General features: G+C 41.7%; 1 protein-coding gene across 1 annotated transcript in view; it reads left to right on the top strand.

Moving 5' to 3' along the window:
- Nucleotides 1-19983: 19983 nt before the first annotated feature.
- The window catches only part of LOC124555002 (protein obstructor-E-like), an 88038-nt gene continuing 82312 nt past the window's right edge, over nucleotides 19984-25709 (top strand). Inside the window, exon 1 of the mRNA XM_047128745.1 lies at nucleotides 19984-20072. Within this exon, the coding sequence (XP_046984701.1) occupies nucleotides 20024-20072 (49 nt within the window). The 5' untranslated portion in view covers nucleotides 19984-20023. The remainder of the gene's footprint in view (nucleotides 20073-25709) is intronic.

The following is a 25709-nucleotide window of genomic DNA, read 5'->3' on the forward strand; positions in this document are numbered from 1 at the left end:
CTATGCAGCGCGGTACAGATGGGCCCAAAACCATTCCGAATCGACCGCTCAGGATTGGCATCACATTTTCTTGACTGATGAATGTCGCATATGCCTTCAACCAGACAATCGTCGGAGACGTGTTTGTAGGCAACCGGGTCAGGTTGAACGCCTTAGACACACTGTCCAGCGAGTGCAGCAAGGTGGAGGTTCCCTGCTGTTTTGGGGTGGAGCCGACGTACGCCGCTGGTGAATCCCATCCTCCGACCGATAGTGTAACCATATCGGCAACACATTGGCGAGGTATTCGTCTTCATGGCCGACAATTGGCGCCCCCATCGTGCACATCTTGCTAATGACTTCCATCAGGATAACGACATCGCTCGACTAGAGTGGCCAGCATGTTCTCCAGACATGAACCCTATCGAACATGCCTGGGATAGATTGAAAAAGGCCGTTTATGGACGACGTGACCCACCAACCACTCTGAGGGATCGACGCCGATTAGCCGTTGAGGAGTGGGACAATCTGGACCAACAGTGCCTTGATGAACTTGTGGATAGTATGCCACGACGAATACAGGCAGGCATCAATGCAAGAGGACGTGCTACTGGGTATTAGAGGTACCAGTGTGCACAGCAGTCTGGACCACCACCTCTGAAGGTCTCGCTGTATGGTGGTGCAACATGCAATGTATGGTTTTCATGAGCAATAAATAGGGCGGAAATGATGTTTGTGTTGATATCTATTTCAATTTTCTGTACAGGTTCCGGAACTCTCGGATCCGAGGTGATGCAAAACTTTTTTTGATTGTGTGGTAATAACTGAAGTGACATCACATACCCACTCAGCGCGAGAAGTTTTATTTCGTTTCCTCCTCCAGTTCTGGGTGCTTCGCTTGTTTTGTCAGATAGTGTAGTTTAGAGTAGATCGGCGCATTTGGTGAAGTGATGACATACTATTAAGCCGGAGTACTCGACTAGCGCACTCGCTCCAGTTCTAGCGTACCGGACGACGAGTAAATCGGATGTCGGACGGAGGAAACAGTAGAGGCCAACGTTAGACCTAGGTAAAACTGTCCAGCGCATTTGAATTTGCTTGTTAGTACTCATTGTCCGCATATCCACGGTACTATCGTAGGTGGCGATCAGAAAAGCAAGTAGGCTGTCATTTAATGGACTTCCCTGTGTTAGCATGTTTTACGCGCCACATACAAAGCATTAGAATGCTCTTTTGTATTGTTCATAACCAAAAAACAAATTATATTTATATACGCTATGTCAAAATCACATTTGTGTATCCGATAATTTTTTAAAAGAGGAGGACCTAAAATTTCTGCTTCTTGTGTTCCTTTGTTGAACCAGAAGATAAAAGTTTGTGACTTGCACGCGGCTACTGACACACACGTAATTATTATTACATTGTAAACGTAAATATTATCGGATTAGAAGGGTTCTGAGTGTGCCTCTATATCGATAAAGCGTAACTGTTAAGATATCTGTGATACTGAACTGCTCTCGTGTATTTTATCTTGTAGCACCGTCATCAAGAGGATCGCAACAAGTCAGCTTGTCGAAATGTAGCAAAATCTTGACGCCACTTCAAGGCAGAATAACCGAAAGCAGTTTAAAATCTTATGACAGCGCCTGTAATTCCAAAAGGAGAAAAAACATGAATTACTCGACTAAAATGACTTTTTCTGGTATATCTAACGTTGCACTGAGTTTGTCGTAGATGTCATGATCTACATGGCCAATCTGCAAATCACACTTAAGGCCTGGCAGAGGGTTCATCGAAACACTTTCACAATAAATCACCATTATTCCACTCTCGAACAGCCCGCGGAAAAAACGAGCACCCATATCTTTCCGTGCAAGCTCTGATTTTCCTTATGTTATTCTGATGGTAGTTTTTCCCTATGTAGGTCGGTGTCAATAAAATATTTTCGCATTCGGAGGAGGAAGTTGGTGATTGCAATTTCGTGAGTAAGTCGCACCGCAACGAGAAACGCCTTTGTTTTAATGGTGTCCACCACAAATCCTGTATCATGTCCTTGACACTATCTCCCCTATTTATCGATAATACAAGATGTACTGCCCTTCTCTGAACTTTCTCGATGTACGCTGTTAATCCTATCTAGTAAGGATCCCCCACCGCGCAGTAGTACTCCAAACGAGGACGGACAAGCATAGTGTAGGCAGTCTCTTAAGCAGATTTGTTGCATCTTCTAAGTGTTCTACCAATAAGACGCTGTCTTTGGTTCGCCTTACCCACAACATTGTTATGTTTTCGTTCCAATTTAAATTGCCATAATAGTAATTCCTAAGGATTTAGTTGAATTTACAGTCTTTAGATTTGATTGATTTATCGCAAAACCGTTAAACATATTCCTTTTAGCACCATGTGGATGACCTCACACTTTTCATTATATAGGGTCTATTGCCAATTTCGCACCATACAGATATCTTTTCTAAATCGTTTTGCAATTTGTTTTCTTCTTCTGATGAGTTTATTAGACGATAAACGACAGCATCATTTGAAAAACAACCTAAGACGGCTGCTGAGACTGTCTCCTAAACCGTCTCTATAGATAGTGGGCCTATAACACTACCTTGGGGAACGCCCCAAATCACTTCTGTTTTATTCGATGAATTTCCGTCAGTTACTACGACAGTTACTCTAACAGGAAATCACGAATCCAGTCGCATAACTGAGACAATATTCCATAAGCACACAATTTGATTACAAGCCGCTTGTGACGTACCGTGTAATAAGGTACCAATTTGAAAACACTTGTCAATAGCACTCAACACTTTGTGTAAGCAAAGAGCTATTTGTGTTTCACGAGAAGAATGTTACGGTGTTTTATAAATCCGTATTGACCATGTGTCAATAGACCGTTCTCTTCGAGGTAAGTCATAATGTTCGAACACAATATATATTCCAGAATTCTGCTGCATATCGACGTTAATGATGTGGGCCAGTAATTTAGTGGGTTACTCCTATTGCTTTTCTAGAACGCTAATGCGCTGCTTCCTGGACTCGGGTAGGCGCGCCGGCCCCGGATCGAATCTGCCCAACGGATTAACGACGAGGGCCGGTATGCCGGCCAGTCTGGATGTGGTTTTTAGGCGGTTTTCCACATCCCGCTAGGTGAATACCGGGCTGGTCTCCAAGTTCCGCCTCAGTTACACGACTCACAGACATTTGAAAACGTTCGCACTATTTCCTGACTTACACTAGACGCAGACAGCTGGGGTACACTACTTCCGTCCTGGGGGGTTCGGGGTGGCGGCAGAAAGGGCATCCGGCCACCCTCTGAGATTAACACTGCCAAATCCGTCATAACAAACTGACCCCGCGTTGGAGAGGGACACAGGCCCGAGAAAGAACTCCTATTGCTTTGCTTGATTATTGGTGCGACCTGCAGAACTTTCCCGCCTTTGGGTACGGATCTTCCATCTAGTGGGCGGTTGTATTTGATTGTTAAGTATAGAGCTATGGCATCAGGTACTCTGAAAGGAACCTAACTAATATACAATCTGGACCGGAAGATTCAAACGCTTCAAATGGCTCTGAGTACTATGGGACTTAACTTCTGAGGTCATCAGTCCCTTAGAACTTAGAGCTACTTAAACCTAACTAACCTAATGACATCACACACATCCATGCCCGAGGTAGGATTCGAACCTGCGACCGTAGCGGTCGCGCGGCTCCAGACTGAAATGCCTAGAGCCGCTCGGCCACAGCGGCTGGCTGGACCGGAAGACTTTTTTATTGAGTGATTTAAGTTGCTTCAGTACTCCAAAGATATCTACTTCTAAATTACTCATTTTGGCTTCTGCGACACATTACCAGTCATTCCCTGGAGTCTGAAGGCATATTTTCCTCAACGTAAATGTCTCATTGTTTTCTATAACGGACACTACAGGGAGAGATTGCGTTTCCATCACTTGTATTGTTACTTTCCGGTAAGTCGACTCGTGTTTCTGGACAACGACCGGTGGTATCTGGGACGCAGCTTAAATCCCTGGGGCTCCTTTCTCGGTCGCGCTTTCTGAGCCGACGCGGCGAGACGGAGAGCGGTGCTCGGAGTTGTGTCCTTGAAGCTTCCATTCAGCCCGGACGTATGCTCCAGCACGGAAGTATATATCTGCCTATAGAATGGGAAGGAAATAGGAAGCTGAAAATTTCAAAGCAAACGTTGCCTTTTGCGTTGGAATTGGTTTTAGCTAATAGTTAACTTAATTATTTGCATGTGCTGTGGATCATATTCGTGAAAACTCGCTGTTATGTGGAATGTGTCAGTCGGTTTACAAATAAGATTTTCCTTTGTGAGACAATGGCTACATAATCAACCTCTACATTACCGTATTTCTTTTAAATTTTTATTTACATAAAAAGTTCATAATTGTAGTCTAATAACATTTACGTAATATTTATCCAGAAATATGTATATGGAGTAGAAGGAGGTATCAAGTAGAAAAAATTCAAATTATTTTTAAGAGTTTCATTGCCTGCCAGCACCTTTAACTCGAATTTTTATGGGTTCATTCTTCGTTCCCTTCTATACAAGAGTAAGTACTAGTTGTAGATAGTGGGAGCTATTTTTGTACGTAGTCTTATATTTATGAGCGCCATTGTAATTTTCACAACACAACAAACTTTATAAGAGAGTAATTGTATTGTGAGATTCCTATTAGTAGAGCTAATTTTTGAACTCTTGCCTGCCTGAGGTTGGAGCACGTTTCTGTGCAATGAATAATTTGTGTCTATATTTCGAATTACACAAAAAATATGCCATAAGACATCAATGAATAGAAGTCTCTACAGTAAACTTATTTCCTAGTGCTTTAATCATTCAAGACAGCAATTACATATAGGGAAAATATGTCTGAAATCAAGCGTTTGAGGATTTTTGTAATATGAGCTCTACTTCAAGATCTCTGATCACTAAACACATTAAGGAATTCCGAATAATCAGTTTTACATTGTGTCTTTCATCCATGCTGTATGGTTATTGATGCTGACATATTTTGTCTTGTACAAAATTGAATGAATTTGTGTTTTCTAAGTTAAGTGATACACCATTTACCGAAAACCAGTGAATCATATTTTTAAATGTATCATTTACTGCCACTTCTTCTTGACACTTGCACGGTTTTTTGAACATGTGAGTCTAAGCTGTTGAACATGATGCCTTACTTCGGGTTAAAAATAAAAATGTTTCGTCTTTGTATACCGACTACAGCTTTAGCGGATAGCAGCCTAGCGCCCACTAAATAAAGTAGCATGCACATTAGTAACAGGTATTATTGCCAGGAATGAGCAATATTGCTGCTTTATCAGTTTATATTTAGCAAGAACAATAGTGGTCATAGAATTGAACCCTGTGGAACACCACTATCAATTTGTTCGCACATAGAAGAACGTTCGCCATGAGAGCTGAATGACCTGTTTAAATCGACTTTTGCTTCCTATCAATCAAATATATAGTGAACCATTTACTCAGTGTATATCAAAAGCTTCCTCAAAAAATGTTGTGATTTGCACAGTCGGACACCTTAAGACACATTCCAAAAAATGCCTGTAGGTGAAATCTAGTCAATCAAATATTTTATATATTCTGCATCTACCACTAAATATGAATCTGCGCCTATAGGCAGTAGTTCTTTACAAGTGGGATAACTCATGTCACTTCTACCAAACATTCGAGAGTACAAATTTAATGGCCAACGCACAGAATGCTTGGTCTGAGAAGAAATTTAGTAATCTGAAGTGCAGAATTATTTGTTGTATTACCTGTATCACACACACATGCTAAAACAATTATTGACACTTGCACGGTTTTTTGAACATGTGAGTCCAAGCTGTTGAACACGATGCCTTACTTCGGGTTAAAAATAAAAATGTTTCGTCTTTGTATACTGACTACAGGTTTAGCGGATAGCAGCCTAGCGCCCACTAAATAAAGTAGAATGCACATTAGTAACAGATATTTTAAGCTGTGGGCGAACCGTTTCTTTAATTTTCAGATGAAAGTAGTCTGTCTATTTCTTACTATTTTGATGTCGTGATTGCTACGGAACTAATACTTGGACTGGTTTTTTCTAGTGTATTTTCTTCATTTATTAATTTGGTAAAAATTGAAGGATTGTAGTTAATTTAATGCACAAATAATTGTGAACATGAACATATAACACCTTAAGCTCGCTCCGGAGATGGCTGAACAATATACAGTTGAAATATTAGTGAATCACAATGTGTGGTTACGGCTGAACTCTAGAAATTTTGTGGATTATATGAAATAATATCACACGCTTTTACGCAGTAACGTACTGAGTAGAGGCATAGGATTTAACTCAGGACTTTGGCGTGTTCTGGTTATTATGAAGTGTTCGAGACTTCCTCTTTTCCACTAGCTGGTAGAAATACTAGCCGCGATAATTTCCTCCACACTCAACATTAGAACTGTCAACATCCTGGCCAAACTCAACCGCAATATCGTTTTTAGCAACCTCCTCTCCAGCTATGGGGCCTAAGTTAGAAGTAGGAAATAATATCCTTGTGTACTATAAAAATATACAAAAAACTTTTTTCACTTAATACGGAAATTTGTGTGTGGTAATCTGACCATTGTAGTACTTGAAAAAATGTCAGTATTCGACAAAAATAAAACCGAAGATAGAGATGTTTTACTGATACCGACGACCAACTGTAAGTAGCTTAAGCACCCCCCTCAGATTTAGTGATAAAATGGCCCAGTGGATAGTCTGTCAAAAAACTGAACACAGATCAAGCATGAAAACAAGGAAGAAGGTGTACTGATCTGTGAAAAAAAGACGCAAAATCTAAACAGTGAACGGTACAAGCCCAAGTTGTGCAACATCGATCGGAGACAACGGATCTTGGCGTCATGGTTCTATGGACACCAAGGCGGGAGAGCCGTGTTCAAACCTTCCGAGCGCCACTTTTTTTTTATTTTCGCAAAGTTATGAGCGTTCGTCCGGTCATTGATGTGTCTGTTCTGCTTTTGTAGTCTTCGCAGTAGTCATACTGAGCAAAGGTTACAGAATATGAGTCATGCGATAAGAATATATTACTGTCGCAAGTAAATGTGATGAACAGTGAGAGCAGGCTAGATGCAGCATAGACCTCTCATAGAAATGAAAACAATAAATAAACGGTCGTGAACTATGTTACAACAAAGGAAATCAAGAGTCAGAACTTCCAGAACGGAAGTACTGATTTGGCAGAAAATCCTAAGAAATTTTGGTCTTATGTCAAAGCGGTAGGTGGATCAAAACAAAATGTCCAGACACTCTGTGACCAAAATGGTACTGAAACAGAGGATGACAGACTAAAGGCCGAAATACTAAATGTCTTTTTCCAAAGCTGTTTCACAGAGGAAGACTGCACTGTAGTTCCTTCTCTAGATTATCGAACAGATGACAAAATGGTAGGTATCGAAATAGACGACAGAGGGATAGAGATACAATTAAAATCGCTCAAAAGAGGAAAGGCCGCTGGATCTAATGGGATACCAGTTCGATTTTGCACAGAGTACGCGAAGGAACTTGCCCCCCTTCTTGCAGCGGTGTACCGTAGGTCTCTAGAAGAGCGTAGCGTTCCAAAGAATTGGAAAAGGGCGCAGGTCATCCCCGTTTTCAAGAAGGGACGTCGAACAGATGTGCAGAACTATAGACCTATATCTCTAACGTCGATCAGCTGTCGAATTTTGGAACACGTATTATGTTCGAGTATAATGACTTTTCTGGAGACTAAAAATCTACTCTGTAGGAATCAGCATGGGTTTCGAAAAAGACGGTCGTGTGAAACCCAGCTCGCGCTATTCGTCCACGAGACTCAGAGGGCCATAGGCACGGGTTCCCAGGTAGATGCCGTGTTTCTTGACTTCCGCAAGGCGTTCGATACAGTTCCCCACAGTCGTTTAATGAACAAAGTAAGAGCATATGGACTATCAGACCAATTGTGTGATTGGATTGAAGAGTTCCTAGATAACAGAACGCAGCATGTCATTCTCAATGGAGAGAAGTCTTCCGAAGTAAGAGTGATTTCAGGTGTGCCGCAGGGGAGTGTCGTAGGACCGTTGCTATTCACAATATACATAAATGACCTTGTGGATGACATCGGAAGTTCACTGAGGCTTTTTGCGGATGATGCTGTGGTATATCGAGAGGTTGTAACATTGGAAAATTGTACTGAAATGCAGGAGGATCTGCAGCGAATTGACGCATAGTGCAGGGAATGGCAATTGAATCTCAATGTAGACAAGTGTAATGTGCTGCGAATACATAGAAAGAAAGATCCCTTATCATTTAGCTGCAATATAGCAGGTCAGCAACTGGAAGCAGTTAATTCCATAAATTATCTGGGAGTGCGCATTAGGAGTGATTTAAAATGGAGTGAGCATATAAAGTTGATAGTCGGTAAAGCAGATGCCAGACTGAGATTCATTGGAAGAATCCTAAGGAAATGCAATACGAAAACAAAGGAAGTAGGTTACAGTACGCTTGTTCGCCCACTGCTTGAATACTGCTCAGCAGTGTGGGATCCGTACCAGATAGGGTTGATAGAAGAGATAGAGAAGATCCAACGGAGAGCAGCGCGCTTCGTTACAGGATCATTTAGTAATCGCGAAAGCGTTACGGAGATGATAGATAAACTCCAGTGGAAGAATCTGCAGGAGAGACGCTCAGTAGCTCGGTACGGGCTTTTGTTGTAGTTTCGAGAACATACCTTCACCGAAGAGTCAAGCAGTATATTGCTCCGTCCTACGTATATCTCGCGAAGAGACCATGAGGATAAAATCAGAGAGATTAGAGCCCACACAGAAGCATACCGACAATCCTTTCCACGAACAATACGTGACTGGAATAGAAGGGAGAACCGGTAGAGGTACTCAAGGTACCCTCCGCCACACACCGTCAGGTGGCTTGCGGAATATGGATGTAGATGTAGATGTAGATGTAGAACGCAAGAGCCGGCCGTGGTGGCCGTGCGGTTCTAGGCGCTCCAGTCCGGAGCCGCGCTGCTGCTACGGTCGCAGGTTCGAATCCTGGCTCGGGCGTGGGTGTGTGTGATGTCCTTAGGTTAGTTAGGTTTAAGTAGTTCTAAGTTCTAGGGGACTGATGACCACAGCAGTTGAGTCCCATAGTTCTCAGAGCCATTTTTTTAGAGCGCAAGAGCCATAACAGGTGGTACTCATGTTGAACAAATAGGAGGTACGTACGTCTGGAGGTCCCTTCCCTACACCTTGCTGTTGCAAACTTTGAATACAGCGAACAGACACGTCAATGACAGGACATACAGATCATAATTTCGCTCGATGTTGGAGATCTTGATCTTGGACTGTTCACTGTTTCGATTTTGCTTTTGTTTTCCTGTTTTCATGCTTGATCTGTGTTCAGTTTTCGACGGACTATCCACTGGCCCATCTTACCACTAGATGTGAGGGGATTGCAATGGGGAGTTTCGCTTGTTAGTGGGGAATTTCATTCACGGTGTTAAAGACAGCAAACTCTTTTTTACAATGACAGGAAGACAGCTAGTTTCATTTTGGTATAAAACATCTAGCGGAGGGGCCATTAAAAACAGATCTATGCTTACGTAATTCTATTCTCGAACAAGGTCACGAGCGTTCCCTACTCCTAGCCTTGTTCAGTATGAGCTAGTACTCCGACTCTTAATGACCTCTATGCCGACGGGGCAGATTTTCCTGTCGGCAAGGTGAAAAGTTCAAAAATGGCTCTGAGCACTATGGGACTCAACTGCTGAGGTCATTAGTCCCCTAGAACTTAGAACTAGTTAAACCTAACTAACCTAAGGACATCACAAACATCCATGCCCGAGGCAGGATTCGAACCTGCGACCGTAGCGGTCTTGCGGTTCCAGACTGCAGCGCCTTTAACCGCACGGCCACTTCGGCCGGCAAGGTGAAAAGTACTAAGAAATAGTGTTGCCATTTCTTAGTGAATAGTATAGACTTTCGCAGCATTGTTTGAGCGTCATTCTGCGGTTGTGAGACACAGCTGACACACTGACGATAAACCAGTTCAATGCTTGCTAAGGCTAATGTTGAAAGTCTCGTTAAGCGGAAAGATACACTCGCTCTCCTTCCAGCCGCGCGCCTCAACTGGGTCAGTGCACTTCTCCCAGCGCCATTGTCCAGCGAACCTCGAGGGAGAGAGCTCCAACTAGGCTGGAGTGAGCGACACAAATAATAACAAATTCTTTCTTCTTGGAATATCAGGGAGTTGCGTGAGCTTAATGACTTCTACATTATTTCATGTACTACACCTCTCACTCAAGGTATATCGTCATTTCGAGACACGTAGCATGTGTTTACAGAAACGTGTGCTTATTGTTAGAAGAAATACATCTGTAAACATAAAATCGATTATCATGTTGTAAGTAGGCTGTTTAGGTTTTTATGTTGGTAACGCCACGTAGCGCTCTGTATGAAAATCACTGATTGTGCTGTGTGCAGTCTGAGGCTGGTCGGCATTGTTGCATTATTTGCTATTGTAGTGTTGGGCAGTTAGATGTGAACAACGCGTAGCGTTGCGCAGTTGGAGGTGAGCCGCCAGCAGTGGTGGATGTGGGGAGAGAGATGGCAGAATTTTAAGAGCGGAGGATCTGGACGTGTGTCCGCCAAAAAGAGTAAATTTGTAAGACTGGATGTCATGAACTGATATATATATATATATATATATATATATATATATATATATATATATATATATATATATATATATACTTTTGAACACTATTAAGGTAAATACATTGTTTGTTCTCTATCAAAATCTTTCATTTGCTAACTATGCCTATCAGTGGTTAGTGCCTTCAGTAGTTAGAATCTTTTATTTAGCTGGCAGTATTGGCACTACCTGTATTGCAGTAGTTCGAGTAACGAAGATTTTTGTGAGGTAAGTGATTCATGAAAGGTATAGGTTATTGTTAGTCAGGGCCATTCTTTTGTAGAGATTATTGAAAGTCAGATTGCGTTGCGCTAAAAATATTGTGTGTCAGTTTAGTGTTGATCAGAATAGGTAAAGAGCGAAATGTCTGAGTACGTTCTGTTCTGCTCAGCTGTTTGAAAATCAAATAATATAAGAGGTTTATCAGCACAATCATTCATAAATTTTTCCGAAGGGACGTTTCATAATCAAAAAATAGCCGTGCATGACGTATGCCAAACTTCATTAAATTGGACACGCATTTTTACCCACTTTCATGACTGAAGTGTCGTTTAAACAACTGCTTATAAGGAAACATGGAGATTTATGGACTTTTCTGGAAAGATTGGCTAGCTGTTTTTGTGACAAAACTGCTCCAACAACCGAACTCTGCTTGTAAATTTGTTCTTAGAGCCTCTACTTCTAACCGACCCAAAGGAAGTACAGTGAGGAAGTAAAATCGCAACATCAAAATATAAATAATGTAAAGTAGGTAACGTACGTGATTACCATTGCTTGGTCGTAGGTTAATGTAAGCACGATTAAGCCATTGCAAATGTGAAATGCTGTCACATTAATAACCAGTGTAACCGCCAGAATATTTAATGCAAGAATGCAAACGTGTATGCATTGTGTCGTACAGGTGCCGGATGTCAGTTTGTGGGATGGTGTACCATACCTCTTGCACTTGGTCGGTCAATACAGGGACGGTTAATGCTGGTTGTGGATGACACTGGAGATGTCGTCCGATGATGTACCATATGTGCTCGATTGGAGATAGATCTTGTGATCGAGGAGGCCAAGGCAACATGTCGACACTCCGTAGAGCATGTTGGCTTACAACAGTGGTATGTGGGCAAGAGTTGTCCTGTTGGAAAACACCCCCTGAAATGCTGCTCATGAATGGTAACAGAACAGGACAAATCACCAGACTGATGCAGCCAGGGGTGTGGGATAAACACAGGAGTGCTCCTGCTGTCGTACTAAATTGCGCCTCAGACCATAACTCGAGGTGTACGTTCAGTGTATCTAGCACACAGACAGGTTGGCTGCAGGCCCTTAACTGGCCTCCTTCTAACCGACACACGGCCATCACTGATACCGAGGCAGACCAGCGCTCAGCAGAAAACACAGACCTTCACCCTGCCCTCCAATGAGCGCTCGCTTGACACTACTGAAGTCGCAAATGGCGGTGGTTTGGGGTCAGTGGAATGCATGCTACAAGGCGTCTGGCTCGGAATTGTCTTTTAAGAAACCGATTTGTAACAGTTCGTTCTATTACTGTAGTGTCAACTGCTGCTCAGATCACTGCTGCAGATGCAGTACGATGCGCCAGAACTACACGCTGAACACAATGGTCTTGCCGCTCGATAGTAGCGACCGTACATTCCTGTGGCCACCACTGCCAGCCATCATGTACAGTAGCTACATTCCTCTTAAGTCTTTCTGCAATATCGCTGAAGGAACATCCAGTTTCTCGTAGCCCTATTGCACGACCTCGTTCAAACTCAGTGAGGTGTTAACAAAGGCGTCTTTGTCGCCTTAAAGCCATTCTTGACTAACATCAATTCACCACGTCCAATCTCAAAGGTAACTAGCGCTGGCGACCGTTGCAGCGTGTATTTAAAGCGGACCTAATTTGCATTCTTATAGTGGCGCTACTACTGCCAGTCTTATGCTATTGGCGCGGAATTTGAATAGACATCTTTTAGATGCCGAAACAAGCCTATCAACTTCCGTTTATATCGCACAAATCCTTGTTGTTGTTGCGATTTTTCCCTCCGTGCATTTATACGGTAAGCCGAACCGTCAGCACACAGGGCTACAATTCAACGTGAGCATCAGGTAGTGCACTTCAGATTTGTGAAGTCATTTTAAACAAAGCAGGAGATACACATTGAAAATCAAACAACTTGTCACTAACTGAAAGTCTATTTAGAGGTTTTGTAAATACTACACGAAGAGTATGAGTTGCTTGTATCTCATTTCACGGGAAAAGTTGGCGCAACGGTTTAAGCACTCAGCTCGTGTTGGGGACGATCACGGTTCATATTTATGTCCTGCCATATTGATGTAGGCTGTCCATAAATGAATTTCTTCAACAAAGACAAGGACAAATTCCCCGTTCATTCGTATTCAACTAATCTTTTATGCGTCTCTGATCCCCGCTACGATATCTTGTAAGGTTGGTACAACTTTTCGGCTTTATTTTACTATAAATACCCATTATCGTAAATCAAACACGCACATTTTAATGTTTTGTTCAGTTTGCTGCGTCATCAGCCGTTAACAATACCAAGGCGAGGTAATACATTCTCGACACTGTGGTTCTTATGTAAAATTATTTTTTGTTTATTCTCCTTTTAGTTCAGTATACCTTGTTATACGTCTTTCAAGTGAGTACATTCTATCGGTGAAACGGAATATTTCCATTTCAAAGTATGGTTTGCAAGATATGGGCAGTATTACATATTGGTAATTTCATTTTTCAGGATAGTCAGTAAGGAGAATCCCTTTTCATATATTCATTATCCCATATTCGCTTTTGGTTACATTAAACTAATGCGGCAGCCGTCTTTCTCAGATTTTTCTTATAGTTAATTCATCATATAAAATGTGCCGCACTCTCTCGTATGATATGCTGATAACGTTAGCTATTTCGCATTACTATAACAGTTGATCGCTCTGTATAATATTGGGCATTTTTTCCAGGGCGTGTTTTTACATGTGTCATTTTCAAGAGAAGTTCGACATATTTGAATTCAGCGGTGTGTTTCTTAACTACTGAAAATGATACGACCTACTTATAGACCTTCACAACTTTGTGTGGATTTGCTGGAAATAAACTGACCAAAACGAAAGAAATTTATGATAGCGTGGTCCTATATTTTACGCATTTGAACAATGTAAAAACATGACCACTTCAAAACATCATGTAAACAAAAATATTGAGCATATCGAGCTAACACCTGGATTAACCTACGTTATTACGCAACATATACAAATACAAGAAAAATACAAGTTCATTGATTTCAGTGCCGTCTGTGTAGTCTGCCAGAGAAATTGTCACCTCGCCCTGTTAATTTTTTTTTTTATAAAAGCATTGCAGTCAGCAAACTGTACAAAAGACAAAATTCTAAATAACTAACATTGAACAAATAATTCTATACTTACAACAAATAATTTATGATGTATGACAAATAATCAGTGGTTTGTTAGACATTGAGTACAGTAATCTGTAAACTTCAATACTCGTTTAATGTATTGTAATTATAAATGTAATCAAAAAGGAACGAAGCTTAGAGCTTAAAACCATGTCGCTATGGACGCAATAAAAAATTGTTAACATAAGAACCAAATGAGACATTAGAGATGCACACAGTTGGTTTTAAAAAAATAGAAATTTTTTACTCCTCTGATACACGAACAAACGAGAAATAATGGTATGTAGCATCGCACAACTGATTGCCGAGTATGAACGTTGATTTCACCGATAAATAAAAGTAGTCTGCAGTTTACTATACATGATTGTAAGAAGTAGGAAAATTGAGATTTATGGCCCCATCAAAGGTAACTCATTAAAGATGTACTTAAAACTCTGTTTGGACAAGGACGGAGCAGAAAATTGACGGCGGTCTTTTAAAGGAGTCTTCCCAGCATTGTCTTGAATAGTTTTAGAGAATTCACAGACAACCTACCTCTGGATGGCTGGACGAGGATCTCTCGAAACGTAATGCAATTCCTTATACACCGCATCACTTCTTCCAGCCTTGGTGTGCTGTGGGCATGATTTTGACCCTACAGATCAAAAATTACGAAAACCCAAACAGTCTGCGAAATTTATGAACCCATATATGTTGCAGCCAATCTGCATACATGATTTGATAACTGTCGTCCTGTAACCACAGTCACATTGAAAAACGTATAGAAATATATACAGAGGTCCAGCTACAGGAACCACGAAATTATTTTGGTTACTTGATTATTTGCATGCCGATGAACCCTGAGCTTTAAATCTCCATTGTAGCAACTATAGGCATCAGGGGTACTACCAGCTGTTACGATATTTGGTAAAAGGAGCGAGCTTGAAAGTTTATTTTTATGTATTTTTAAGTTTATGTTGTCTGACTGTAATGTTTGATAGCCCGCATTCCAGTGAAGTCAGTCCAGGACGAGAGTATTTCTAAGGGGATGGAAACATCAACAACTTGAATATTGTCCTAAAAAAAGGCAGTGCTAGAATTACGTAGGAATTTTTAGCTTGGAACTTCTGTAATTTTCCTGCGACTTTAAAATGAAACATGGCGTATGTTATAGTGAGGTAGGTAACATAATATCTGTAGTGTTATACAATAGCCTTCAAAGCACGTTTGTTTAATTTATTACAGAAGATTATAAGCCCAGATCGCATAAAAATACATAATGACTACTAGCTTTAGCGAAATTAAATCGCCATCTTCAGATCATTTGCATAGAAAAATATTTTACTGGGCCAATCCATTTCGTCGATTGCTCACACTAAGTGAACACAGCCGTAACGTACATAAAGTAACACTTCTGGAAAATTGTAACATTAAACCAACATAAAATGAATGCAAATTCAAAGTAAACATACTTTATAGAGACGACATTCCATAGTATAGTGTCTCGTCATACAATAAAAGAATAACTGTGCGAAAAGTGTACAGTAGTCACAAATAAAATACATAAGAAATATATAAAGTCCTTTCATGTTGTGCCCTTGTTGACATCTGATAGGAAACTTATGAGGCAATCATCAGAATGCATTGTGTTTTGAGGGGCCACCAGGTGGCAGCAGTCTTTTGCAACATACTATTATAGCTTCGAAATAGAATGTAAAGAATTTGATATATTTTTATATATATAAAAATCCACAAAAGTAAAGGGTTTATACACCTGATTTTCCAAATGTATACGAAAAATAGTTATTACAAAACTATTTTTACTCTATCTTATATCACTGCTGTGGTCGTTGTTACCAGATACATAAAGTGGTAAACTATTATCGTTGCATTAATAAAGTCTGATATATAAAAATTAAAAGTATGAAAACGATGTTGTGTGACTTTACTATACACGAGTGTAGAGGCACGTATAATAACGTGTTTTCAACGATCTGCTGACATGTGCTGGGTAGCTCGAGGTCTAGGTTATGGTCCAGTGTATAAGTCTGTTATCTGAGTCATTGTCTAGGTTACGATACGTGTTACATATTGACTCATTATACAGAAATTTCCGACCAAACTCCATGTTTAAATGTAAAAGGAGGGGGAAAGGCTGCAATATATAATCACAAAAACACTAGAGGTGACACGGCGTTATTATCTATAAAACACGCTGGTGAGCTCTATTTTAATCTATTGCAGCACCTTCCAACGTAATATCACGTACAATTATCTAACAGATGAGAATATATTTTAAAAAAAAGTATCTATGCAGTACTCACAAAAAATTGCAAAGCTTACAATATCAGGTACCAGATTGCATTAATATCAATAAATGTACCATAAGTGGTGTTACCATTTTACAGTTTCACCTCATATGACGTGGTAGCGATAACATAGGCCACTGAACACAGCAAAGCTCGAGGTCTAGGTTTAACATGATACAATAAGACCCTGCAGAGGTGAATGTGAAGGTTCTACTGTAGCTGCATGTAACAGTCCTTAACGCAAGCAGAACTAACACTAACGGCTTGCCGGCCGGAGTGGCCGAGCGGTTCTAGGCACTACAGTCTGGAACTGCGCGACCGCTACGGTCGCAGGTTCGAATCCTGCCTCGGGTGATGTGTGTGATGTCCTTAGGTTAGTTAGGTTTAAGTAGTTCTAAGTTCTAGGGGACTGATGACCTCAGCAGTTACGTCCCATAGTGCTCAGAGCCATTTGAACCATTTGAACTAACGGCTTAGCTTGCCCTATGGTCGACAACATTTGTATTATCAAGCTTCAATATTTTAAAGCTTAGAATAACTTTGTAGTTATAACTACTGAAAGACTAATCAGTGAAGTGACCTGCAATAGTGTTAGAGTGAACGTATGAGGTGAACGAAAAATGTTCAGTGTCAAGTAGACACTTCGAATTCTTATGCAACTATCCAGTTTTACGTTTCCCGTGGATCCTCTGAATTACTTTAGACAAATATTGGGATAGTTTCTTGAATACGGCTACGGCTGACTTTCGTCCGTATCTTTCTCCAGGCGAGTTGCTGCTTCGTCTCTAATATTCTATCCCCTGATGAGAAGTTAAGCTGTAGCTGTCCTATCGCTTCAGCAACTATTCGCTCTGACGATTAACTCTTCAGTATTTATGAGACTGATGTTGGTATATTCATACTGCAACATCGTATGAGCGGAATTGTAGATGTATCGTCAGAGAAAAAATATTACCCGTACGTAATTCTACGAGTATGTATTCTGTGGCATTTACTACTCATGTACTTTCTGCATTACGCTCTTATTACGTTAATACCTTCTCGCTCGACTCTGTGTACTGGCACTGCGGAGAAACAGAATACTGCGAGTCACCGCGGGTATCGCCTAATAAGGAAAGTAGAAGTGTCATCAAACATATTAGATTGGTGCATCAGTTCGAAGCGTTTTCGTTTTTCATGTTGATATTTTGGTTGTTATGGGCTTATTTATCGATTGACATTTTCATTTTCAGTTCACTGTTGCTGTTTGAGTTTACATATTGTTATTTTATCGTAGGGAGATAGTGAGTGGAGATGTGAACGCTAGAAATTGGCGTTCCAAGTGGAGAAATCGGAAAATTTCCAACGTATTCTTCTGTCTGAGTTCAGCAGAGGCGTGACAGCAGTGGAGGCAGCGAGAAACATTTGTCCCTCGTATGGGGATAATGGCACTGGACAGGGCACAGCAAGATGTGTTTCTCGTTTTACGTAGGATCGTTTCAACATTAGTGACTCTCCAAGTTCAGGAAGACCTTCGGGTTGTGATGAAGAACATAAAAGCACTCCGTATTCAGGTCACAAGTGGCCCAACAGGACCATCCGACCGCCGTGTCATCCTGAGCTGAGGATGTGGACAGGAGGGGCGTGTGGTCAGCACACCTCTCTCCCGGTCGTTATGATGGTTTTCTTTGACCTGAGCCGCTACTGTTCAGTCAAGTAGCTCGTCTAAACATGGTTTAAATGGCTCTAAGCACTATGGGACTTAGCCGTCCGGTGTGGCCGTGCGGTTCTAGGCGCTTCAGTCTGGAACCGCGTGACCGCTACGATCGCAGGTTCGAATACTGCCTCGGGCATGGATGTGTGTGATGTCCTTAGGTTAGTTAGGTTTAAGTAGTTCTAAGTTCTAGCGGACTGATGACCACAGATGTTACGTCCCATAGTGCTCAGAGCCATTTGAACCACTATGGGACTTAACATCTGAGGTCATCAGTCCCATAGACTTAGAACTACTTAAACCTAACGAACCTAAGGACATCACACACATCCATGCCCGAGGCAGGATTCGAACCTTCGACGTAGCAGCAGCGCGTTTCCGGACTGAATTGGACTGAAGCACCTAGAACCGCTCGACCACAGCGGGCAGCCGAGTAGCTCCTCAATTGGCATCACGAGGCTGAGTCATCTTTGTGGATTAAACGCATTAATGGACAAAGAGACATGTCAGTGTACTCGAGAACTGGCAAATGTGATGGAACTGTGATAATTCCACCATCGAGCAACATTTTCATGCAGAGGGGAAGGCGAAAAAATCGGGTGTATGGTTACCACATGCTCTAAGCCAAAATCACAAAACACAGCGGATGGCCATATATGCATCTCTGCTTGCTAATCATCAACTGGCTCGTGAACAACACCGATCATTCCTATGCTGTATCGTTACTGATGGTGAGAAACAGTGTCTTTACTCGTATACTAACATAAGAAAAAAAAAGGTATGGTTGAGCTCAAACGAAGCTCTGTGCGCATCTACAAAAGATAATGTTATGCATCTGGTGGAACAGAGACGGTGTAGTGTACTACAAACTGCGTCCCCGAGGTGTAAACATCCCCGTCTTGTAGACGCAGTCCGAGAACAACGACCAGGGAGATTGCGTGAAGTGTTGCTTCTCCACGATATCGCCCGCATTCTGCTAGACTGGCAAAAAAAGCTATACAGGAGTTGGGTTGGGAATTCATTCCGCACCTAGCTTATTCATCTGATCTTGCGCCCTCAGATTTCACCTTTTCCGCTGTCTACCGAACAACATTCGAGGAACTTCCTTTCCGGATGGGAATGAGCTCCGAAAATGGCTCGTTGAGTTCTTCGTGTCAGAACCATGTGATTACAGTCACAGAATCGAAAAGTTACCCCGCATTGGTAGACTTGTAAATAGTGAAGGAGAATATATTAGTGATGGCTATAGTCTCTGTTGTGCGTATTTGTTGGGTTTATTAAACTTCGGGAAAATGCTTGGAACTCATGCACCAACCCAATAATGTTACCTCCCGAACAAAGTACTCACAAGTGGTACTATTCCGAACCATCATGCATGGTGCTGACTTTCGATCCACGGCGCAATTAGCACGTTTCCGAACTCGCTACAATTCACTATTAGTTAAGCAGCTATCTAGTTAGTTCGGAAGTAAGAGAAGTTATGCAACGTGTTTCGTCAGGTAGCAGATTTCGTCCGGGTTACGAAGAGGCCAGTGCTGTTCCCTCCTCGATAGACCATCACACCCAGCCAGGAAGCTGTCCTGAAGCGGAAAAGAGTTTGCTTTATTCAAACAGCCAGTTGCGCCAACGGGAGTCACCTTGTGTAAGAGCCGGCGTTGTTTTTTCCCCCCTTTCTTTTTCGCCGATGAATTTTACGCATCGCGGACGTAGGCCGGAGCTCGGTTTTCTGAAACCCTCCAGGGACGGACTTTTCACTGGCGCTTCCCCGGTGGCCCACTTAGTAACCTCTCGAGCGCTAACCAATAGCCAGCGCCGGCGCGCCGTCCCGGCCAATGACGAGCGAGCGGGCGCGTAGCATGTTTCAGAAAAAGGCGGCGGCAGCACGCCAGCCACCGCAGTAGTGCTTAGTGCAACGCCGGCATGACGTTCCCCGCCAGCTCGCTCTTCGTAGTAGCGCTGCTCCTTGCAGGTAGGCATCCTCTTCCTGACCGTAAGGACCCTTACCGGTTCTCCATTTAGTAAAAGCGAAAGTTGTTAGTACGGCTCCTCACCTTTCGCCAGTCATCTCGCTAAAGTGCGTAGCGCCGAAAGCTCTCTCGCCCTAAAGAGAAAAATAAAATTCAGCACATTCGCTGTATGCATCTACTTTTGAGTCAGTATTAACAAATTACATATTCAGGTTCTGAAACATAGTATCAGTTTCATCAGAAGCTGGACGTTTTCTCTTAAATCTAACAGGAACTGTGCATTGGTAGTTGTGTATAGCAGCCTGCTAATTTTGGTCGATACCTTGCGTCAGAAAACTCTAGTTCCTCTCTCCAATCTACACACGGTGCAGAAATCTACAGAGGCTGGAAATGTTGGAAGAAGACCTCCACAATGCGTGACATTGTAGAGCATGTTACAGAGTTGTTCTAAAAATTCGCATAGTAGCTGTGGAATGCCTGTAACTGGAAATGTATACTGCGTATGATGCGATTACTTGCCTACGTTAGTACTAGAAATGCAATGCAATAACTTTCAGGTACACCCCGGATAGCTTCCCAATAATTTACATCATTATTTCGCAAGGAGCGCGTCAGCTCTCTCACAAAGTTTCCCAAAGAACGTCTGTAACGCCGGCCGGGGTGGCCGAACGTTTCTAGGCGCTACAGTCTGGAACCGCGCGACCGCTACGGTCGTAGGTTCGAATCCTGCCTCGGGCATGGATATGTGTGATGTTCTTAGGTTAGTTAGGTTTAATTAGTTCTAAGTTCTAGGGGACTGATGACCTTAGCAGTTAAGTCCCATAGTGCTCAGAGCCATTTGAACCATTTTGAACGTCTGTAACTTTTGGTCAAACTTTCTCGAGCGTCGCCAGAAGATGAGAATGATACTCATCGAAATGTCGCGGAATTTGAACGCAGCCACCCGGATGGAAGCCCGAGAGGATTTCATCAGCAGTAACTCCATGAAAGCTTACAATCACATGTCTCTGACTTTTCACCCGATGTTCCCCTCCTGACGAAACAGTCGGTATATGATAGGGCGATTTCTGAATTCCCTGAATATTCTTCGTTGATCCTTTTTGATGGTGGTCCCACGCAATTAAAAACGACGCAGTGACATATTTCGCAAGAGTTTTACGTATTAAAACTGCAGATAAGCTGTACTGTATTCACAACTGCGTCGCGAAATCGGAAGTCTGATTAATGTTTTCACACCGTTTCACATACAGAGAAATTTGATTGTGGGGTTTCATTCCGTCGTCTATAATCGAACAAAGTTTCATTTTCTCCCACCAATTCATCTCTTTTTTCCCACAATTTAATAACAAATAAAGTAAACTATCACACATTTCGCGAAGGTGAATATTTATTGCCTGTCATATATTGTTGCATCAAAACATTACTGTAATCATAGTACATTTCTGCTCAGCTATGACAGTATAAAACAAGCTTTAATTAATGAAGCACGATAGCCTTATCCTCCAGCATTCAGGAATTACTTAATATCTCGAACTAGCAATGCTTTTGTCCTCAATGAAGATCTCCTTGTTGCAGTTACAGGGTATTTAAACCAGTAATTTAGCAAATTCGGAGGTGTTTCACTGAAAACAGCTCTTATTTATCCATACAAAGCCGATCCTCTCTCATCACGACCGATCGCTTCATCTTTAGGAGTTGCATTACCAATGAGTTACCAACATGTGCACTGCATTTGAAGACTTGCCGTTTTACGAGACATTAAATTAGTTAAATTTCGAATCCATTTACTCAGCGAAGGTACTTCGTGTCCTAGTTTACCGTGGGAATTCACACTATTGAACATGGAAATTATTTCTGTGGTCTGATAAGGGCTGTTCTTTTCAAAGAAACAACAGACCAGCAGTCATTTGGACCGGACATCAGAGGTTCTGCTAACAACCAGGTACACAGAATAGCAGTTCCAGTGTACAAGGCTAGCTAGCTAGCACTCTGGCACTACGCCAGTCCAATGGGTCGCACCGGGAGATTTCTCAAGACGTAGACAGCCCGTAGTCTAAGAGTGCCATATAAACTTCATCGAGTATATAAGACAATGTTTCATGTCGTTATCTGGCTCTTATACACAACGTAAAAACTTTACCTCGATACCATGGAATATTTTGAGGCCCTCATATCTGCTATCATAGATGTGCTTGTCTATCATTTTTTGATGACTCCTTAGGTCATGAAAGTAATTTGCCAATGAAAAGAGCTTCTCAAGCACTTATAAGGTGCATCAGGTATATGCTTCAATGTCATGTTGATTGTTCCCCTAATCATTGTTGGCCTGAGGCTAAAAGCTAATCTTAATCTTACATTTCGCCGGCCGGGGAGGCCGAGCGGTTCTAGGCGCTACAGTCTGGAACCGCGCGACCGCTACGGTTGTTGGTTCGAATCCTGCCTCGGACATTGATGTGTGTGATGTCCTTAGGTTAGTTAGGTTTAAGTAGTTCTAAGTTATAGGAGACTGATGACCTGAGATGTTAAGTCCCATAGTGCTCAGAGCCATTTGAACCATAATCTTACATTTCCATGCAACAGGTCCGTATCTAAAACTTCGAGATGGAGATATCCCGTCTACGTAACGCAATGCTGACCTTAATTGACGATCGGTACATGGACCAAGTTTTGCGTCATAATGCGACGGATATTCTGATCAATAGTATGATTAAATTAAATACAGAAAATAGTGAAATGACCTTCTACACGCAAGATAAAAAGTCGAAGACGACTGCGTCATCCGTAGCGTGGATGTTGCCTCCTAAAATATTTCGTTTCTCCTTAAAAGAGGTGGAGATTTGCTTCATCATCTTTAGCAACATGTGCACGTAAAACGGGAAAACCCTTGTAAGCTAACCATACCACACCTTATTTTCTACATGTGCGAAATGCAGCAGACCTTTGGTTTTACTTGTGCAGCCACGCCTTCCAACAGCGAGAAAAACAAGGTTAGAGACTACGAAGGGACGCATGCGCGATAGAGAGAAACCCATATAGTATTTGAACCGTGGGCGTGGTGCAGTAATTACGACACTGGAGTCGTATTCGCAGGGTACAAATCCCCACCCGTCGATCCTGATGTAGGGAGTCTGTGAATTCCCCAAATATCTTCAACCGAAAGCCGGAGGATACCTTAAAGAGCTTATGGCCATTTCTTTTCTGAACTACTACACCGTCTCTAAAGACAGCAACATAGACAATATTTCTAGCTCTAACCTTCCCGTTTTTTGTACTTGCAAACATAGTTCTATTTTTCTCCCAGAAATGCGTGTTAAAAATACGTTCATCCTGAGAAGCATCACATTTATTAAGTAATTTTTTTGGGTGGATGGAGCGTGTGTGGGAAGTGGGGGAGTAGGATGGGGGAGGAAGAGGGGTTCCGTAGGTAGTAGGAATCTGCAAGTCATCGTGAAACAAGGAGATCGAAGGTTAGAATTTAACGTCTCACTGGCTTTGGAATCATTTGAGTAAGAGCCAGTAGCTCACTTAGGCTGGAATAGCGGAGTGACAGTTGCTTGGGGATCATCCCAATAGTCCCTGTAAGTTAGGAAGACTACGCGAAGTAACGTCGTCCACTGGACAGCTGAACCGCGCTCCTTCTCAATGCGAATCCAGTATCATTCTAGACAATCACGCGAGATACTGGCGTTAATACATCGTAGCTGGGATTTAACACGATTCAGCAACACTTCTGTCTTTCTCTGCCAGACTCGCGCTCACATGGGCGCAAAGCACTCTTCTGAAATTGGAAACCATTGAGGTAGAAGTTCAAGCCTAGTTTAACTATTTTAGTTCTGTCACACATGCATTCAGACGATAAATTCAGATGCATAAATTCAGACGATAATACAAAATTGGGAAGGTTCGATTATTGTTGCATATCGAGTGGGATAGAAGAGAAGTCTGAAGAAATGCCTTAGACTCGACTGTAAGTCGGTGATGAACGTGCACATTCCAGAATTGTAACGAAGCACTATAAAAAATAATATTTCCAAATATATACCTTGAATACCATTTGTAGACGTTAGTTTCACAAACATAGGAAATCCTGCTCTCTATAGAAGCGAAAAGGCACAATTCAATGAAGTTATCACTGAAGAATTCAAAGTTAAGTTCGCATCGGTGTCAATGAGTGGCAGTCTATTTGTTCAAGTTTAAGATACATATCAGCTTTCTTCTGCCTCTAGGTTTTTAGTGAACTGTTCACCCTTTTTCTGCTATTAGCGCGACCGTTCTCATGAAAAATAAATTTATTTGAACAAGATCGCTTTTCTGTCGTTTTAGTTCACACATTTCTCATTGTAGCTCTGTTACCCATGTCTCACAAGCCCTGTAGCGTACTCTGATCACTCTGCCTTCATTCATCAGGTATTTTTCCATTTGAAGGAAATGGAAAAATTCTTGGTTTTTTTGTATGTCCCTGTTCCCTGTTACTCATTACTTTCCTCTCCAATTTTGCGAATAGAAAGAGGTAAAACTGACCTCATGCTCTAATACGCACCCCAAACATCTATTATCTTGTATTCACGCTCGTTACGCGATATATATGGTAGACAAAGCAGAACTCTTTTGCAGATTTTCTGAGTAATCGTTCCATAAATTTATGCAATAGCGATGTGCGAGAAGAACATCACTATAACCATAAATTTGTTGAATGAAGGCGACATCTAGTCAGTCAGTATGTAATATTTATTAAATCCTCTTTTCAGTCACTGAAAAGAGGGCTAAGTAAATAGTATAGCCTGAGTCAACAAAATGTCGCAGTTCTTTAGCGTATTCCACGTACGGCCGCGTCTCCTGAAAACTCTCGTACTGACTAAACTGGTTTTATCAGAATACCTCTAAACGCTTTCTACGTTCTCCTTCAAGTCGGCCTGATGAGAATTACAAATATTTGAACAGTGCTGAAGAACAGATCCCATCAAATGTACGTGTGCGTGATTCGCAGCAATTTTCAGAACTCTACCAATTGATCGAAGTCCGTCCACCCCTACTGCAAAAGTTCTTCTTGCTCATTTCACTTCATATCTCTGTTATTCTTCGATTTGCCAGTAAAAACCCTTGTCAGTAAAGAAATTGAATATTAGAAGATATTTCATCCGTATTTATGCACATTTATTATTCAGTACTCCAAGTTGTAATTTTGTCTAGACTACTCTGACGATACTTATTTAACAATCGTGGAGGAATAATACAAGCAGAGAATATTCTGAAAATGTCCCTTATTTTCTCTGATAAGTCGTATACAAATAAGGGGAACATTAACTGTCCTATCACGCTCTCTTTGGACAAACCCGACACTACCTTTCTTTCTAATGAACTTTCGCCGACATTCTTGACAATAATATGATGAATTCGAGACAAAGGGACAGTTGAGGTGATTCTTGGTACAAACTCTGGTTCCTATGCCCAAGCTTTAATTTTTTCTAGGCTTTTCCATATAACTCCAGCTGAATATTCGAATGGTTCTATTCCATCATCTATCCTCCCCACACTAACCTATCGCAGTTCCTCCAATATTCCCACTATAGGTGGCTGGCAGATAGATTGAGCTCAGGAATTTGTTATGGTATTGATACAGAAACTGTCTGTGTGTTGGC

Source organism: Schistocerca americana, chromosome X (assembly GCF_021461395.2).
Source record: "Schistocerca americana isolate TAMUIC-IGC-003095 chromosome X, iqSchAmer2.1, whole genome shotgun sequence".
NCBI lineage: Eukaryota > Metazoa > Arthropoda > Insecta > Orthoptera > Acrididae > Schistocerca > Schistocerca americana.